Raw genomic sequence first — 17,403 nt, 5'->3', positions numbered from 1 at the left:
AGCCTGGAACAAAGGGTTAGCCTGTGCTTGGCTGAGACCTCAGTCCAAGAGGAGCTGGTGCGCCTCAGTTTTATTCGCTATCGTAAGGTAGCAAATAAAATCGCCAGGAAAAACAGGGACTGTGGCAACAGCTTTAATTCAGTGAATAATTCAGTATAACAATTCCCAGAGAACACTAGTGGTTAGCTCATAACCATTGTTTAATATTAAGCTTTGAGGTATGCAGCTTGTTTGTGTGCGCACTGGGGGTGAATTCCTAACATTTCCTTGGAAATACTGAGGGAGGGAGACTCCTGGCCCTCCTGTAGCTCTCTTCTTGCAAGCCGTTTCACTTCATTGCTGTGAAATCGGGGTTGTACTATTCATAAAAATCATGGTCTGCTGTGGGCAGAGGTAGAATTTGGGGGCTGACAGGTGGAAACCGGATTTGGTAAAACACTGCCTACTCCAGCGTGTTTGGATGAAATCCTCAGTGTAGCCTCCCAAAACCCTTGGAAAAGCTAGTTGTTTTTGTAGGACCAGCAAAGCTAGGTGTCAGTGTGGGGGGAGATCATGGGCCTCCAGTGTAGGAATAGTCATGAATGATCCTAAAGACCAAAACAGCCAGTTCTGCTCCTGTTTTGGTGGGTAGGAGCTGAGCTGCATGGCATTCTCTCCACTCCAGGAAGCTGGGAGCAGTGGTTTGTTTTGGAGCCGCAGAAGCTTAGACTGTGCCATTAGAATGGAGCTGGGAGCACAGGTAGACCAACCCAGAGGTAACAACCAGCAGGGCTTAAAACTTGCATTTGTTGATGTCCAATGAACAAAAATGAAGTGAAATTTAATGAAACAGCAGAGTAGACCTAGCAGGGTCACCAGCAATCATAATATAATTTATTCAAGTAAAATATGTTTTGATGGAAAGGGAAGAAGATTTTGGAGGAGGGGTTATGCAGGAAGAAGCAGCATACGTCTGTGCTTTGGGATGCAGAGAAGGAACAGAAGGAACAGAACAGCCTGGAACAGAAGTTGGTGGGCAGTTTGCCCGTGCCGAGCTTTGTGCCTCGCCTAGCTGAGGCACGTTTGGATGTGCCTTAGCACCCCGCAGCCGCAGCGGGGTTGGATGTTCCTGCAAACACACCAGAAGGAAGAGCTGCAGGGGGGCACTGCTGCAAGCACGGTGCCTGTAGAAGAGAGGATCCTTTTAGTGCTACAGCTGCTGCTTTTTGAGGGATGCTCCTTGTAACCCAGACCACGGCCACGAGGTCTGCACCGTGGATGAGCGTTTGTACTGTCAGGCATCCTGGTGTGCCTGCAGCCTGAGCGATGGGGTTGCTCAGCAGCCCTTGGGAGCTCCAGCAGGCAAACAGTAGGTGTTTTGTTTGGGCTGCGAACTAAGTATGGGTGTCGTGGCAGGTGACAGCGTTACCATCTAATTTGCAGATGACACTAATGAGCCTTGATGACCCCTTCAAGATTAAAAGCTGATGCTGCAAAGAGCGTCCTAGTAAATTGAAATGTTGGTATGGAAGTTAAAGCCTGCAAAGATTCTGTGTGCTCCCACAAATAACTGATCTGAAAACTTGGTGAAAATCTCCTTACGTAGATGGAAATGGAATGGTACAGGGTGTCACTCCAACATAGGGAATTCAGTGCAAGCTAACCTAGATACTCATTACAATCTGTTTTGTAATTCACTGGCATAAATTACATACTGTGACTGCACACTTGCTTAATATTTCGCAAGCTTGGATATTCCCTAGATTTTTCACATAGCTTCATCTCAGCCCCCAGATGCAAGGTAGAGCTAATGAGGATGGCTGCACAAAGCTTTTCATTGCCACAAATATCTTCCAAATATAATGAAAGAGAACACAGATAAAATTCTGAATAGCAATCAGCACAAGGGATTTGGCAGCTGATTCTTCGGAGAACATACTGTGGTATACTGGTGTCCTGATAGCTTGCTGTCTGCAATCTTCATTTTCCTTCCCAAACTCTTCAGAGAAATAAATAGCACATTCACACATGTCAAACAACCAGAGCTTTAAGCACTACTACTTCAGAAGGCTTCTTAGAGCCAGTTATGGGATTTAAAAAGCAATGAATAAATTTATTGCATGTGTGTGTACTTGTTCATGCTTCAAGCAGTGTACATGCTCTGACAGGCTTCTGGTGGAGCATGGATCTCTTGAGAATGTATGTATACTGTTGGCGTAGGTTAAAAGTTTCCAGATGTTACTATTACAAGCTATAAACATGGCAATATAGCTCCCACTGGCAGTGAAATAGGGTGTTTTACTGATTTGGATTTGGACTAGAGGCTGGCTCCTGTCCTGCCCACCATCAAATAGTAAAGATATTTCTTAATCTCTCCTTCATTTTTCCTAATTTTAAAAGGATTGGATAACTTCTGCCTCATGAGTCTGTGTATATGATTTAACTCATGTTCTTTTTGATGGAAATGCAAATGCACCAGGTACCTGAGATTTTTATTCTTTATCTTAGAAATGTCTCTGTAGTAGAAGGAGCAGCTGTTTTATTAGAAAGTTGTTAAAGGACCATGTAGCCACATGTGAGGAGTGCCCCAAAGATTAGTCACAGCCGTGTAATAAAGCTCACCAGTAAATGGTGGGGAGTGTGTGATACCATACCAAGCTCTTCTCTGGGCAGGGTTGACTTAATGTAGCGCACACAGCCGGCAGCAGAAATTTCAGCACAGGTGACCCTTCTGGAAATTAAGATTGTTTGTTATCAGCCACATTATTGACCAGTCCTTTTCCTTTCAAAGGAGTGTATGGTGAGGAGCTCATGCAGGCAGCCTGGGTTTAGGTGGTGGTGAGCAGGCTTGCTGCAGGTGCAGGACCAGCCTTTGTTTCATGTAAATTTAATTGGGGATTTAAGGTATAGATGGGCTTTGGGAGGAAAGAATTGCGCTGTGCGATGTGGGAAAGCTATGATGGAAGGCTGCTGCAGTGTTCAGTGGTGGAACAGGATCCCAGGTGTGTTTGGGAAGGTGGTTTCATCTCATCGCCCGATACCATCTCGGGCCAAGCGGCAGCGTGCTCTCAGGGAGAGGAAGGTAAGGAGAGCGCACATGCAAGTATAACAGGGAAGTAAGCTAGGTAGTGTTTTCTGGAAGAAAACGAGCACAGGAACCATGATCTACGCTGCTCTATGAAGACAAGGGCAGTGGTCAGTCTTGAATCGCGTGTATTTAACAGAGCGAGGTTCCTCATGGGGAGGCTCCGAGAAAGGCACAGATGTACTTGAACACAGCTGCGTGAACTTGTTCTGCACCACTTGCCGCTGCTGCTGCTAGCCACCAGAGATGCAAACGATTAAGCAGGAGGCTGCTGCAGGCTCTCTGGCACCCGTCAGCACACAGTAAGTCACTGCAGGAGAGGCAGATGCCAATTCCCTTGCTCAGCCGCGTGGGTGACTGTCAGAGGTGGTGGCACGTAGTCCCCTGCCACTGGTACCACCCAGCTGATAGGAGTCCCGGCACCTACAGGTCCTGTGCTGACCCCGCCCCGCTGCCGTGCTCTTTAAATGCTTGCTGAGTCGAAGGTTGGTCCATCTGGTTCCTGCTGCAAGGTTGTGTTTGGTGCTGAGTCAAACGCTTGTGTGCGTGCTGGTATTTATTGTTCATTCACGGCGCAGAGCAAGTCGAGAGCTGGCTCGGTTTCTTTGAGTACCAAGCTGTTAATGCTAGCGGGGTTACCAGGTTAAACTGCAGAGATTTTTTTTGTAGAAGCTTGCAATAAAATTTATTAAAGCCCTTTTTCCAAGATTTATCCAACGGTTATGTTTCAAGACAGTTTAAAGCTGCAGCATTAGGGGTAACTGTGGAGAGTGTTTTCTGTAGGAGTACCTTCTGTGCGTGCTGCTGGCAAGACTGAAATGTCTCCTCGAGGACTGACACTCGGAGACCACTGTTTAAGCCAATATTAATGCCTGAAGTGAACAGAGAAGGCTCTCCTCCCACTCCCTAATCTGCAGGGTAAGATTCCCGCATGCCAGTTCACCCAGCAGACGAGCCTGGGCTTTTAGTTCGAGGCCCGTGCAGTGTGCTGGTCTCCTCGCTTCTTTTTCAGCACAAAATTTGCCTTTGCTGCTTTGTCAGTTTCCTTCCCTGGCATACTTTGCATGTATTTTTCCTCCTTTGCATTTATGCTTCTGGTGGCATAAAATGCATTGCCAATAGTTTGTGGTGGTGTTTTTTCTCCCACGTCAGTCAGAGCCTGCCACTAATACTGTGGGCAAAGCACATTTTTGTGATACCATAAGAGAGGAAAGTGCTTTTTAAGACCGGTGGCTGCTTAGAAGTCTGTTGGCTGTTAAGCTCTTAGTGGGGGGCATACCTGCAATGGAGAGGACTGTTTGAAAGAGGTTTTTTTTTTCCTCTTCTGTGTTATCTAACAAGGACAGTACACTGATTAGAGATCAGTCGCTTCAGAGATGAGCTGATGTAACGGCTGACCGAGAAACCCCAGGTTTGTGAAAGGTTGTGACAGTGAGGACAACAAACGTGGCTCTGTCCCTGTGTCCCTTTGCCGCTCTGCGGTGTCCGGCCCTGAACAAGGGCCCTGTTGTTATCGTAGCCACCCGTAATCTGGGTCCTGGACACAAGACCTCTTCTGTGTCCTGCTGCACGCACCAGGGGCACCTGCTCTGCCAAGCCTGAAGTGTCGGGTTTGGAAAATAAAGGCGTGCGTGGTGCTCTCTCAGAGCCACGGAACAGCGCTCGGAAAGCATCCGTGTACAAGCGTTTGCTGTCTGCCTCAAGCTTGGCTTTGCCTGTTAGCCAGCCCTGGTAAGGTGTACTGAAAAGGAGCATGGCGTAGGAGACACATCCATGGCAGAGCTAAAGGTTTAACAGCCACCTGTAAAGCTGCGGTGCTTGGCTTCCCGTGCAGATGAAAAGCACTCTGCGTGTGCAGATCAGCCCCTGTGTTCTTGGGAACTGTGGGAGGCTTGAGTTCATTTTCCTCTTAGAGGCTTTCTTAGCACCAGATAAGCGAGGTGATTAGTTGTGTGGGAACGCTGCCTTTCAGTGCGGGTCTCAATTATCCCCTCTGTGCTCCTAGCAATAGGAATTAATGCTCCTGAGGTATTAAGTTGGCTTCTGCAGTTGTCCTTCCCAATCACGAAGGGGAACCTGATCTGGGCACCGAGGCAGCGACTGGAAGGAGGGCGCTTTGCTTCCCAGCTCAGGGTTCACCTGAGGTGGCCCAGGAGAGCAGTGGATGACGAGGATCCTCTGGCCCCAAAATACAGGGGCCAAACCTCCCTGCCATCTTCTGACCAGCTGAAGGGCTGGAGTGAGAGCAACGTTCCCTTCCCCTGGCTCATCTTCACGGAGCAGGGGGCTGGTGGTCGAATTTATTCAGCGTCGACGCTTACCCGGGCAGCTGGCGGTTCTGAGGGCAGTGCTGTGATTTGCTTCAGCTAAATTCAGCTGTGTTAGAGCAGCTGTAATTTTAATATGCTGACACTGTCCCGCACACAGCTGAAGGATGTGCGGTGTTGGTATTGCCCTTAACAGAAGGACAGCTTTTCTGTAGGCAGTGCTGCGTTTGCTTTTACTGTGGTGGTAGATGCACGGCTGTCACCTCAGGTGAATATTTGGGCATCTGTGATGTTGAAGGAGTGGGGTCAGAAAGGCAACAGGTCCTGCCTTACACAGGGTCAGCCTCTGGCCAGTGCAAGGCCCAGGGAGAAATGTCTGTGCACCTCCAGGAGTCCAGCAGGTAGGCAAACAGGAACATATTTCAGCAAGGCATGTGGAGGAGGCCTGGAACATGAACCCTGCTTTCATTTCACCCAGCTTGACAGGATTTCAACGTGTACTTTTCTGTATTCATGTTTTACTCTATGTTCTGCATAATTGATATTTTTCCCTCTAGCCTGGCTTATGGAACATCGCATTACTGTTCATCCATTCACGCTCGCTTTTCTTTCCTTGTTTCTTTCCTTTCCTTTTTTTTTTCCCTAGATCTATCAAGTTCAGAAGGTAGGGCTTGCTCTTTCATTCTTGTTTGCATGCGTGTTTTCTCACGTTAGCAGTCTTGTTAGCATTTCAGAAAAACTTCTTAAGAACGGAAGATGCCCAGCAGGCTTTGTATTTCCAAGCCTTTACATCTCCTTTCCTCCCCTAGCCTGGTGGGGTGGGTAATAAAGGGGAGCGGGGGAAGGTGACCTGCATAAAATGGCTGGTCAAGGACTTAATATAACCTTTCCCAGTGACTATTTGGCAATAAGCAACGAGCAGAAGAGCAGTTCTGCAAACCATCCGGTGCATGCAAATAGGGTGGCTCCCGTGTCACTGTACAGCAGCGTTGCTGTTGAAGGCCAAGTGTATCGCTGGAAATATTTCCGGCTGGGCACGCACCTAACAGGTGCCAGCAGGAGGAGTGACTTTGAGATGACTTTGCCTGCAGAAAGTCACAAAGTAAATCAGGGATACGGTGGTTGAATTTGTAATCGTCCTGTAAATAAAGTGCACGGCCTTCCTGCTGTCTGACCAAGAAGTTACAAGCACTTTTATATTGTTTAATACTCTCCCCCTTGGTTTAAAGGCATGATTTCTTCCCAATTTCCTCCTTGTAGCTCAAAAAGGTGGCTCAGCTAATAATAATAATAATCAGCATAGCTCTAACTGGGGTCACTTGTCCTGTACCAAAAGCTGTTTGGCCCCTCTGCACTTCCAGCACGCGACCTGTGTGGTTCCTGCGAGGAGAATAGCCCTAAAGAGATTTTGCAGGGAGGGACAAAGCATGCACTTCTTTAAGCCTGCCCATTTTCCATTTCAGTGAATGAATTTTTCTGAGATTTTTTTTTTTGCTTGCTTGCTGAGTGATAAACGTGTCCTAAACCCCCCCCAGTCTGCTTGCTTTGGCCCTCGCTGCATGTTTCCCTAGCTTGGTATAGCAGTGCGTGTGCTTTTGGAAATGCTGACCTCTCCTTTAAGTGCCTGTGTGTGTGAAGGTTTCTGCTCACAGCATGTGCTCTAGTGCTTAATCCTGACTCGCTTCATTTGGTGACAAATACATCTTACTCTTGTTTTTATATGGGGAGTTGACTGTGTACCGAGTGAATCAAATTAACAGCTTCCCGTGGATCAACAGGCTTGTTATCGGTCTCCTTTATGAACACTAATTTAATCTCCTGGTACATACGCAGCCCCATGGAAACAAAGAAGTTGTTTACTGTTGGTGTCCTGACATGGATGAGAAGATAAGTGGGTTAGCTTCACAACATCCCGTAGTGAGTTTGCAAGTCTAGCAGTCTCACTGTCACTTAGTGAGCAAATCTGATCTGGAATTCTCTCTCAATGGTATTAATGTCATTAATTATTTAATTTTAGTATCACTTCTCAGGGTAGAGGAGAACTTGAGGGTGACAGAGACATCTGACTTAAGACCAGATGAATAGCCTTTAGCATTTATTCCTCCTTTAACCTATATGTTCACTCCAACCAGGCCCCTTTGGGCAGAACAGACAACTTAAAGAATTGGGAAGTGGCTGATGGGGCAAAATAGCTGATATGGCAGATGCTGCTGGTTGAGTCCAGTGTGAGATGTGCTGTTTAGATTAAAAATCTAATTCATTAACAATTTTCTTTTGTGGCTATTAGGCACATTGCTATGTCACTTCAAAGGGTGGAGAAAAAGACTGTAAGTGGAATTTAACTCGTGCCTTACAAGTCTTTTAAGGGGTGTTTCCTCATCTCCCTTTTGCGAAACCGAGTTCTGAAGCCCATGTCAGAAGTTAAGAACAGAGGGAAGGAAAAGGAAGTAGGAGACCTTACAAAAGCCATCAGCATGTTTATGGACCCTTCCTAGGTGTGAGAAGGGGTTCCCTGCCTTTATACTGATGTTTTGGGTGTTTTTCCACTGGTTGTATGATTTATTTTTTTTTTAATTAAATCTGTTTCTAGTGTCAGAAAATCTGGGGGAAAGAAAGCCTTTAATAAGGCTTTACCTGATCTGATTTACCACCAAGTATAATCTGCAGGTTCTGCTCACGTCTACAATCCCAACCAGCTGGAGTTCATATAATTTTAGGAACTGGGCTCATTTGCAGCACATGATGTATGTAAAACGTAATTGCACAGCATGCTGTCACATGCACATTTCAGTTCTTCCTGGAAGTAACCAGTCCAAGCACTTGTGAGGAAGCACGTAAGCTTGGAGAAACAGTAGTTCATGCAGTGCTCTCTAATTTCATGTAGTTTAAGGGAGAAATTTCATTTAAGTGCAACTTGGCTCGGCATTGTAGAAGGTTGCTAGATGTATTCGTGCACAAACAGATTTTAACAGGGAAAGAAGAAGGGAACGCTTCCATGCCCTCGTAGGGATGTGGTTAGATACCTTGAACTGTTGTCTGTTCTTCTTCCAGAGAGATGCTCGCATACTATTTCAACCTGCAACGCAGTGAATTCATTTCCCATTTTCAAATTATTGGCCTAAATGCTTTCTAATATTGTTTTTCCCAATTTCACCTCACACCTGACAGCATTCAAAGGTCTTTGTGCAGTTTAGGTTGTCCAGGTTGTCCTCCTAATCGAGCAACTCTCTGCAATTTCGACCTCATAACCAGCTTCCTTCCCTTCAAGCTGTCAAAATGAAAATGAAGATGACCTTAAATGAAAATCATTTTGCTGCCTAATGAGGAAGAGCTCTAAAGTAGGAATGAAGTGATGCAATATCATAAAGTGCTCAGATGTTCCTTCTCGTTTATTAATAAATAGGGTTTTTTTTAGGAGTGAAAGTCAAATTACATTAATACCATTGAGTGAGAGCTAATTACAGAGCATAAAACAGAACAAGGTTCTGAGTTCTGGTGGTTACTTAAGGTTTAACTGCTGATGCTCCTGCCTCCTCAAGCCTCTAAGAAAGCAGGCAAGTATAGGCTTGTTTTTTCCACAGGTACATGAACCTCAAAATGCATAATCTGAACCGTTCCTAGACACGTGCTATACTTCCTTAAGCAGGATTTCCATCTGGTGACTGTGCTTTAGTCCGGTGATGTTCCTTCACGCAGCAGGGTTAGAGTTCCCATTAGGAATGCAAACTGCAGTCCAAGTGCGTGTTTGGGGCAGAAGAAAAGGCCTGTTAAACTTGTTGATCCTGAACAATTTGCTGTCTGGTGGAAATGCAAGTTCAGTGGGAAGTTCCAAACGTGATGCCGAGAAAATACGACCTGAGAATCAGCTCAGAAGAGACAGCCTGCTAGGAAAACTTACGGCACTTGGTACTGAAATGCACAGAGCTCTAGAGGGTCCCAGAGGTTCCTGTGCTGCCATCACTGGTGGTAGCACTGCTGCCAAGGTGATGGAAATGTGGACAAAAAGGAGATCTGTGGAGTTCTGAAAACAGTGAATAAGAATGCACTGAGATTAGTTGCATTTTATTCAACTTGTCTTCCCGGTTTGGCAAATCTGTGCGGTAAACACGATTTGACAGCATTTTTCCTCCTGAAAGTGTTCTGTGCTCAGCTCCCTCCTAATGAGTCTTGACTTAAGTGGGTCAGGGACTCAGGACTCATTACACCCTTTGCTCCTTTCCCCATAGTGCTGTTTTTTGGGGTTTTGCACTGCTGAGAAGTAAGAAGGTGTCCCGTGAACACCCCTCTGCCTGGAAGCTTTTCCTGGGCACGTGCTGCATGGCGGGCCTTGTCCCTGGCATGTCTGTGCAATCTGTGTGTGAATCCACTGGCAATGCATGTCTCAATGTCAGTATCTGCCTTTCTCATCTAAATTCTGTTTTTCCCTTTTCTGTCTGTAGAAATATTATGGTCTGGATACTAAATGGGGCGACATCGAGCAGTGGATGGTAGGCCTCGATCGACATGGTTAACCAGCTTTTACGTGTTGAACTCTTGTACGGTTGACAGTCTGAACCCCCCCAGCAGGTGTTTCCATACATTGGAAGTGTGAACTCCTCCCTTAGCACAAAGATTTCTGTTCAATACCTGAAACATGGCCTAACACGGGGAAGGGTTTGGGCAGAGCCATCTCTTTTTCCAGACCTCTGTCCAGACCCTGCCACCTGAAGGTTGGCCTACAGACCCACTAAAGCCCCTCACACAAGGAATATGTGCACTCACTCTATTTCTTGTGGGGTTTGCTGCAATGTGAGTCTCTTCAAATCTGTCTTCAGTTAAATTTTGGGCAAGTTTTTTCTGTGCTGCTTCAGTCATCTTTGTACTTGCTGCTCCGGGCGCTCTCCAGAGCCATGACCAGTTGCACTGTGGCAACGCTGGCTTTTGCTGCTCCCGCTGGAGTTGGCTTAGCATCTCAGGTATAGACTTGGCTGTTAGCACCATCTGACTTCTTAACAGCCCTAATGTGGGGTGAAGGAATTGCTACAGGGCTGGAAGGCCTTGACTTGGCATGTCTGAAGTTCATGGCATCGCTTAACAGCGATGCCAGATGAATCGCGCACGCTGAAAAAGGCGAAATGGAACACTCGGAAACAGCTCACTTCCAGCGGGGGGGAAAACATTCAAAGTCCCTGAGAGTTTTGCTAATTAGCCAACATTAATGCCGGTTTGGTGCATGCCTTCTTGAAATCTGCTGTCACAAGGAGCAACCTGAAGATGCTCCAGTCTCACAGATAAGCCATTAAGTCTCTTCAAACCCTCGTTTGGTAAGCTTAGCTCCCTGCTACTAGTAATTCCCTAGCTTAGAAATCAGTTCAGATGTGAGAACCCTTAATTACAATGGTGAAACTTCCCCCCTCATTTCCTACCACTGTTCAAAAATTCCATGTAAAATCAATTTACTGACACGCAGCATCTACTACAGCATTTCCAGCGCTATGCTACAGCACTTTCCAGGTTTCGAAGGACTGTAAAGCAGAAAGCTTAATTAAAAAGGCCCTGTGAGTACACCGATTCCCAGATGCAGAGAAATGCACTCGATCACGTAAACAGATTTTTGAGATGCAAATAAGTCCCTGCATACGTTTACTGCAAATGTAACAGTATGTAGTGGAATAAAAGGGAGGGGAAGAAAGCTGGGGTCACAACGAAGGGAAAAGGGCTTTTTGGATTTGACAAGGTGTCACCTTCCATTATGTGGCTTAACCTTACTGACTCCTAAACTCTGTAAGTTTCACTGTGTCTTTCTGAAGGCTCTGTGTTGGTGTGTCTGTCCTTTCAACACTTCACTTTTTATTTTTCTCTGCTGCCTCGGTAGGAAGACAGTGAGCGTTATTCCCGTAGAGCCCGAAGAAATGCCTCGGTTAGTATTTGCTTTTGCTTTGTAGCTAAACATTTCCCCTTAAGTAAACAGACGTATATAAGGCAGTTCCTTTTAAAAGGAAAAAAATAGAGCATCCTCCTTCCCCCCCCAGCTGAATAAACCACCAAAAACCACTTCCTGACTGCTCTGCCCTCTCCCCAGCCACTCCGAGGAGCTTTTGCAAATGCACGAGAATGAAGGGGGGGGAGAGGGAGGTGGGGGAGACAACCTGCTTGGAGGGTGTAATGTAAATTTATTCAGCTGTGGCCAAGAACATAGAACAAGGAATGGCCGAGCAAACTTGTAATTCATCCTGTAGTAAAATGCTCGGTAATGTTTCTTGGGCAAGGTATGATTTCATTTAGTTTTTGCTTGTAGCTTAATGCACTCCTTTTATTAGATAGTTGTTCTGCAAGCCTTTTCTTTCCTTCTGTCCCATCAAAGCCACCCGCATTTACATCACTGCCTGTTATTTCTGTTCTTTTCATTGGTTTCTTGTCTTTATACTTTCTTTTGCTAGGCTTCGGATGAAGATGAGCGCATGTCAGTGGGTAGCCGTGGAAGCCTGAGGGTTGGTAAATTGTACAATTTAAGTGTGCATGTGTGTGTATCGATGGTGCTGTCCTCCTGTACCACCAGAGTGGTTATTCTGCATTTTTTTCTCAGTTCACTGAAAACGTCTTCCTTCCAAAATCGTGCCACTGTCCATGTTCAAGGTGCATGTGTTTCCCAAGAACATTTTGGCTAGTAATTCTTTGAACCAGGGGATCTGTCAGATTTGCATTCACTGATGAGGAACACAAGCAAAGCATGTGACTACAGATACCCTTCTGGTTACTGCTTCTCGCCGGTGTTGCAGGAAGTACTCAGCCAAAATTATGGTCTGTGCTGCTATTTTTTGTGTGCACCGTGGAAACTCCCCTGTTTGTTTGTTGATACTGAGAATTTGGGAAGAAGCCCTGAGCTGCGTTGTGGGAAGGAAGAGTACCCAGTGCTAATCCGGAGAAAAACTTTAAATGCTTTTTCACAAAATACCAGTACAGTACTTGTCCTTACACATGCTAGAGTTAAGATTTTTACATAATCAGCTCTTGCAATTGTGGAGATAATTTAAGCAGTTTAATTCTGAACAGCTAATGCTATTGGGGCAGCGTGTGTTGATGGTCTGGAGCAATGTTTGGTAGCAACACAACAGAAACAACCGCTAGTAATGCTGTGGAGGAAGTGCTCAGCACTTCTCAACATGAATCAGCTGCTTCTAGCTTGTTATGGAGTGATTTGGGCCTAAAACAGCTGTGTTTGAGAATAACTCAAACTTCTGTTGATGTTCGTAATTCATCAATAGTACTGGTTACATGGCTTTGGCTGGATGGTCAGCTGTATTTTGTAGAGCAAGCAAGACCTGTGTCATTCACAGCAAGGTCTCTGTTTATTGTCCTCGGTTTCTGGCTTCTGTGGAGGTTTTATTTTTTATAAAATTCATATATTTTTTCTCTTTAAAACTCTTGTTAATCGTTATCTAGGCTAGAAGTACCCCTTTTTTCCTAGACCAAGTATCTCCAGCATGGAGTGAAATGTCTCTTGGGCTTGTGAAAGAGTTTTGGAAGATGAAAAAATAAATTAATTACTACTGCAGAGACTGGTTAGCGCTTCCTGATTCCTAATGTATGTCACCTTAAGATAGCATGATACGTATTTAAAATTTTTAGTGTTGCCTTCCTCCCTTTTTAGTAGCATCCTTATTACTATTTAAGAAATGCTGTGAAAATCTTGATTCTTTAAGATTGCAAACTTAGTCGAGTGCCTTTCAAAGCTGAGAGAGAAAATGCCTTAAAACAGGAAAGATTCAACAAATGAAAGCTTATCTTCACAGCTGAACTTGAAAACCATTGTTTATTTTACTTAAATTTGGACACGTTTTGGGGAAGAAAAATACGCTAAATCAGATAAAATTCCATTTTTTTATATTCAGAAGGTGACTGATAGAAGTTTGTTTAACCCTGGTTGAAACTGTGTCCCTCTCGATGGGGTAAAACGCAAGTACTTTGGTGCTGCATTCATCTGAAAGACTTCTTGTCTTCATGGAAAGCCACTGGTGATTCCTTTGATGCATTTTGATGGTTCCATCCTGCCCCTGCCTTTTGTTTTCATACATTTAAGCAGCAGAAGCCCTGCACTCTGTTCCTGACCATGCCTTGACGGAGCTTTTCTGACGCTTTTCCTGGGGCTGTCAGCGTGCCTTCAGGCTCTGATAACCACTGCTCTTCTGCTGAACAAGGATCTTCAGCTGGCTTAGGAGATGGCCCATAAATACCCGATATTTTTGCAAAGAATGTCCTTTTCTGACAGAACCATCTGGCTGAAACTTGACAGCCTGGTATTTCACATGATGTTGCACAGACTCCCCCCTACCCTCGGAAAGCAGCACACTGAATATTTTTGTGCAAGATAATCTGACATCTTGGGCACGCACAGGAAGAGTTTTGGCAGAAGCTGGGATAACTGAAGACTTCCTTCCCTGATCCAAGTGTCACTGGGATTGTAGGAGAAAGGAAGTAGTACATTTAGTCGAAAATGAAATTTACCCTTTCACTTCATTTGGCTCTTTTGCTCACAATTAAGTGACATTGATTGTTTCCCTAATACAGGTACACAGTAGTTTATTTTAAGTATGACCACATCTGTGCTTAACCTGTGAAGGTTTGGCTCCTACTGTGTGTGTTTAAAACAAAGCAAAAAAAAAAAATAAAAAGAACAACTACTAAAAGTCACCTCTGAGGACTTCTGAGCTATTTGAGCACGAAGAAAGCACCAGAAACTGCTGTCTGGTGTCCATGAAGGGTTTGTAAAACTACGCTCTTCTTTTTTGAATATTTGAAGACTACTTCCTTAGTTGTGGGATGCCACTATAGTTGGTCTACAAGGCTTCCACCTTCTGAAAATAGATCTTGTGCCCAGGGCATCCTGGGTCACTGTGAGGCTGGGAGCATTAGGAGTTACTCCTCGAAGTGATGGCTCTGTTCTGTACAGGCAGCTCTCATGAAATGGGGCAGTATGCATTTTTATATGCAACTTTACCTCCCTGCTAACCTGCCTGGGTTTATTCTGAGTTTTCTCCTGGAATAATTGCGAGGTGGACATCCGAACTGCAGGCACCAGAGGGCTGCTGAGCTAGATGTTGAGGAGCTGCCCTGGATGCTTCTGGCACAGCAGCCATCAGCGTGGTGTTGATTAGACCAGCCCTGCCAGTTGATTTAAGCTCCGCAACAGTGGCTACCCTGTAACCAGCAGCCTAGTGGGTTGATATCATGCTATCTTGAGCACCTCTATGCCTCCTGCAGGCTTTGACAGCCTTTCCTGTGGCTTGTCGTGAAAGCATCAGAAATCTCCTGTCCCTCTCGTCTCAGAAGTCCCACAAGCTCGGTGCCCTTCCATGCAGTTTTTTTGTAGGGAAGCTCAATAACATCATCCTGTGTTTGTCGAGACACTGGTTTTCTTCAGTCTCTTTTCCACTGCAAGTGTCCTTGTTGTCCCACTTCTCAGCTGGCTGTCTCTCTTGTGCAAGACTGTCCAGCATGAAATATTGCTGAAATTAGTCACTTGTGATGGGGTTGGTGTATGTTTCCCTGTTTTGGCCACTTGACAAAGTTCCTGACTTCTGGCTTTGTGCAAGAAGTCCAGAGTTATCAGAATTACTTATGTGGGATTTACATCTCTGTTCTTGGTGTTCTTGTAGGGGGGTGGAGGAGGTTGATTGTCATCGCTTGCTTTAGTGTTTTCCCTTGTCTTCTGATGTTTTTTTTTTCCTCCCATGCCTTGACAGTCTCACTTGGACTATGCCAGCGCCTATCCAGTGGTGAGATTAGTCTGACAGTTGCAGTGTGTGTTTAAAACCTAATTTTCAAGAAGGAACTAACATCAACTGTGATAGCTCACGTAAGATAAGGGATGATCCAAAGTGATCCTGAGGCAGTTTGTGGTCCCAGTGGGAAGACCCTACTCCTTTGCCTACTGTTGGGATGCACGCACCCTGTTCTGAACTAGGGAGGTCCGAGTTAAGTCCAGTTCAGTATTTATCATAAGACAGGACAGAGAAGCTTTTATTTCCTCTATCTCTGTTAGTCTGTCCATCGTCTGACTGGCTCTGTCTAGATTTACATCAACATAAATCCAAAAAGAGAGAACCCTCGGAAACACGCTCTGACTAGATCTAGCACAGGAGGCAGGACGAACACACCTCCTACCAGAGATCTGACTCTTGGAGGACCGGAATGAAGATGGGGACTTGAATCTCAGCTCTTTAGATGTCCTCATAATGTTAGCAGTGCTGTGTTGTGTCAGTACTGTGTTGAAACGGAGGTCTCTCTGTTTCTGTAGAAAGCAGCCTGGAGAGCAGTTTTACAGGCTTTCTAGCTTTTTTTCTCTCCTTCATTCCCTGCCCTATTTCAGACTAGAGATGCAATGAATCTATTTGAGTGACCTATATACAAAAATAGTTCAAACACATTTGGATTTTGCATGGATCTATTGATGTAGTAAGTATAGACAGCTGGTAGCTCAGTTAATTGACTTAACCCATCAAGCATGAATAATTTTAACTGTGGCTGCTAAATTTAACAGTACTATCATCACTTTTAACAATACTCGTTAATAACTGGTCATTTGATTTGAGATTTGATTTTTTTCATATGTGCTTACTGAGCCATGTTCTGCAGAGCTGGAGGAGTATTGGACTGATGGTTTTGCTTGATGGTATGCATGCCTGGCTCTGGATGTGTGCACACAAATTCATTGATCTTTTCACCCTGCATTCTTAATCTCACTGCAGGCTGGATTAGAGAATGAGAGGACCAAAAGGAAGAACTACTCCAAAGCAGTATGTATCTTAACTGTCTGTCTGAGGTTTTTACATACACAACCACTGTGATGGGACTAGAGGATATGTGCAAGTACTTTGGCTCTAAGAGCTCCCCAGCCTAATGTCAAGGATACGGTGTGACTCGCAGGCCTGGTTGGGTCTGCAAGAATACTGAGAATCGCTTTATCCGCAAAACGTAGCGTAATCCCAACACTGATGTTGGTGTTGTACCCAAAGAGCCTCTTGGAAAACTCAAAACCAAACTTGATCTTTAACATTACACTGAAATAAGTAACATTGCTAGGAAATACATATAATAGAGGCTGCATCTTTTAATGTAAGGAGTAGTAATGTTTTTCATGTCTCAAGAGGTTAGCCCTGATTTATAACGACATTTGAGTAACTAGTAGTTCAGCAATGCTGCAGGAGCACATTTTCAGATTCGATGTATGCTACTTCTGGTAGGAGTGCTGAAGCTTGAACTGAGGAAACAATATTCAGGAGGCTGAGGCAGCTTGCATAAATGCTGCCTTTGTCTCACCGTCAGTAGCGCCTTGTGTCAGAACAGATCTCGGAGCTCTTTTCAGGTTGGGATGTTAACTGTTCAACACAACACATTGTGAGCAGCAACGCTTTCAGCCAGGTAGGTGCTGTCTGCTGAGATGATGAAATACCAAGAGAATTCAGCTGCCTGTTTCCAAGGGCAATTATTGTAATTACATGCTTTCCTTCAGTGCAGAGACACTTTGACACTTTCTTAGCTTATTGTAGCTTGGTGAACACTAGTGTTTCTCAGGCAATCTAAAGGTAATTCTTTGTACCATCAGTACCTTACTAGTACATGCACCAATAGCACTGCACATTTAGTAGAGTCAACTGCACATTTAGTAGGGTCAGTTGCATAGTTCTGAAATGAGAACAGATAAAACCGAATATTTTGGCCTCCCCAGTTTGCCACCCTATTTGTTTCAGTTTTCATAAAGGTTCTGATCAGATATTTAGCATGTTAATATAGCATAGAACAAAGGTTAGTAAGATCTGTTAAAGCTCACCCTGCAGAGCTTGTCTGAAATGCTACATCTGGAGCATTTGCCTTCAAAAATCTGAGCTGGAGAGGAGGGAACAGTGGTCATAGTGGCAAAGGAAATAAAGGAAATGACCTGAACGGTGGAGCGTCAGTTTAAAATCTAAAGGATAATAGGGCAAATTAAATTAAATGTGTTTAGAAGTGTCTCATAAAGTGGAAGACGCTTAACCTGGATTTGTGAAAAAATGAATCATGTCAATTCAACATAATTTTCCTAAGCAAGGGAAT

The 17,403-nt window shown here is 44.8% G+C and overlaps 1 protein-coding gene across 18 annotated transcripts in view; it reads left to right on the top strand.

The window, feature by feature from the left end:
• LRRFIP1 (LRR binding FLII interacting protein 1) overlaps nt 1-17,403 on the top strand; it is a 104,839-nt gene that overhangs the window by 45,305 nt on the left and 42,131 nt on the right. For 2 of the 18 annotated variants that reach the window (XM_080598766.1, XM_080598765.1), the window contains exons 3-8: nt 5,978-5,995; nt 9,771-9,818; nt 11,186-11,230; nt 11,751-11,801; nt 15,054-15,086; nt 16,059-16,106. The exons of 9 other annotated variants lie outside the window; for them this stretch is intronic. In XM_080598766.1, coding sequence (XP_080454892.1) covers nt 5,978-5,995; nt 9,771-9,818; nt 11,186-11,230; nt 11,751-11,801; nt 15,054-15,086; nt 16,059-16,106 — 243 coding nt within the window. Of the gene's footprint in view, nt 1-5,977; nt 5,996-9,770; nt 9,819-11,185; nt 11,231-11,750; nt 11,834-15,053; nt 15,087-16,058; nt 16,107-17,403 lie in introns of all 18 variants that reach the window. 7 more of the 18 variants (XM_080598752.1, XM_080598767.1, XM_080598753.1 and 4 more) reach the window with 4 other exon arrangements.

Source organism: Anser brachyrhynchus (genome assembly GCF_964034855.1).
Source record: "Anser brachyrhynchus genome assembly, chromosome: 7".
In the NCBI taxonomy this organism is placed as follows: Eukaryota; Metazoa; Chordata; class Aves; order Anseriformes; family Anatidae; genus Anser; species Anser brachyrhynchus.
Note: the sequence above shows the minus strand (reverse complement) of the source record. Positions and strands in the feature narration are given on the sequence as shown.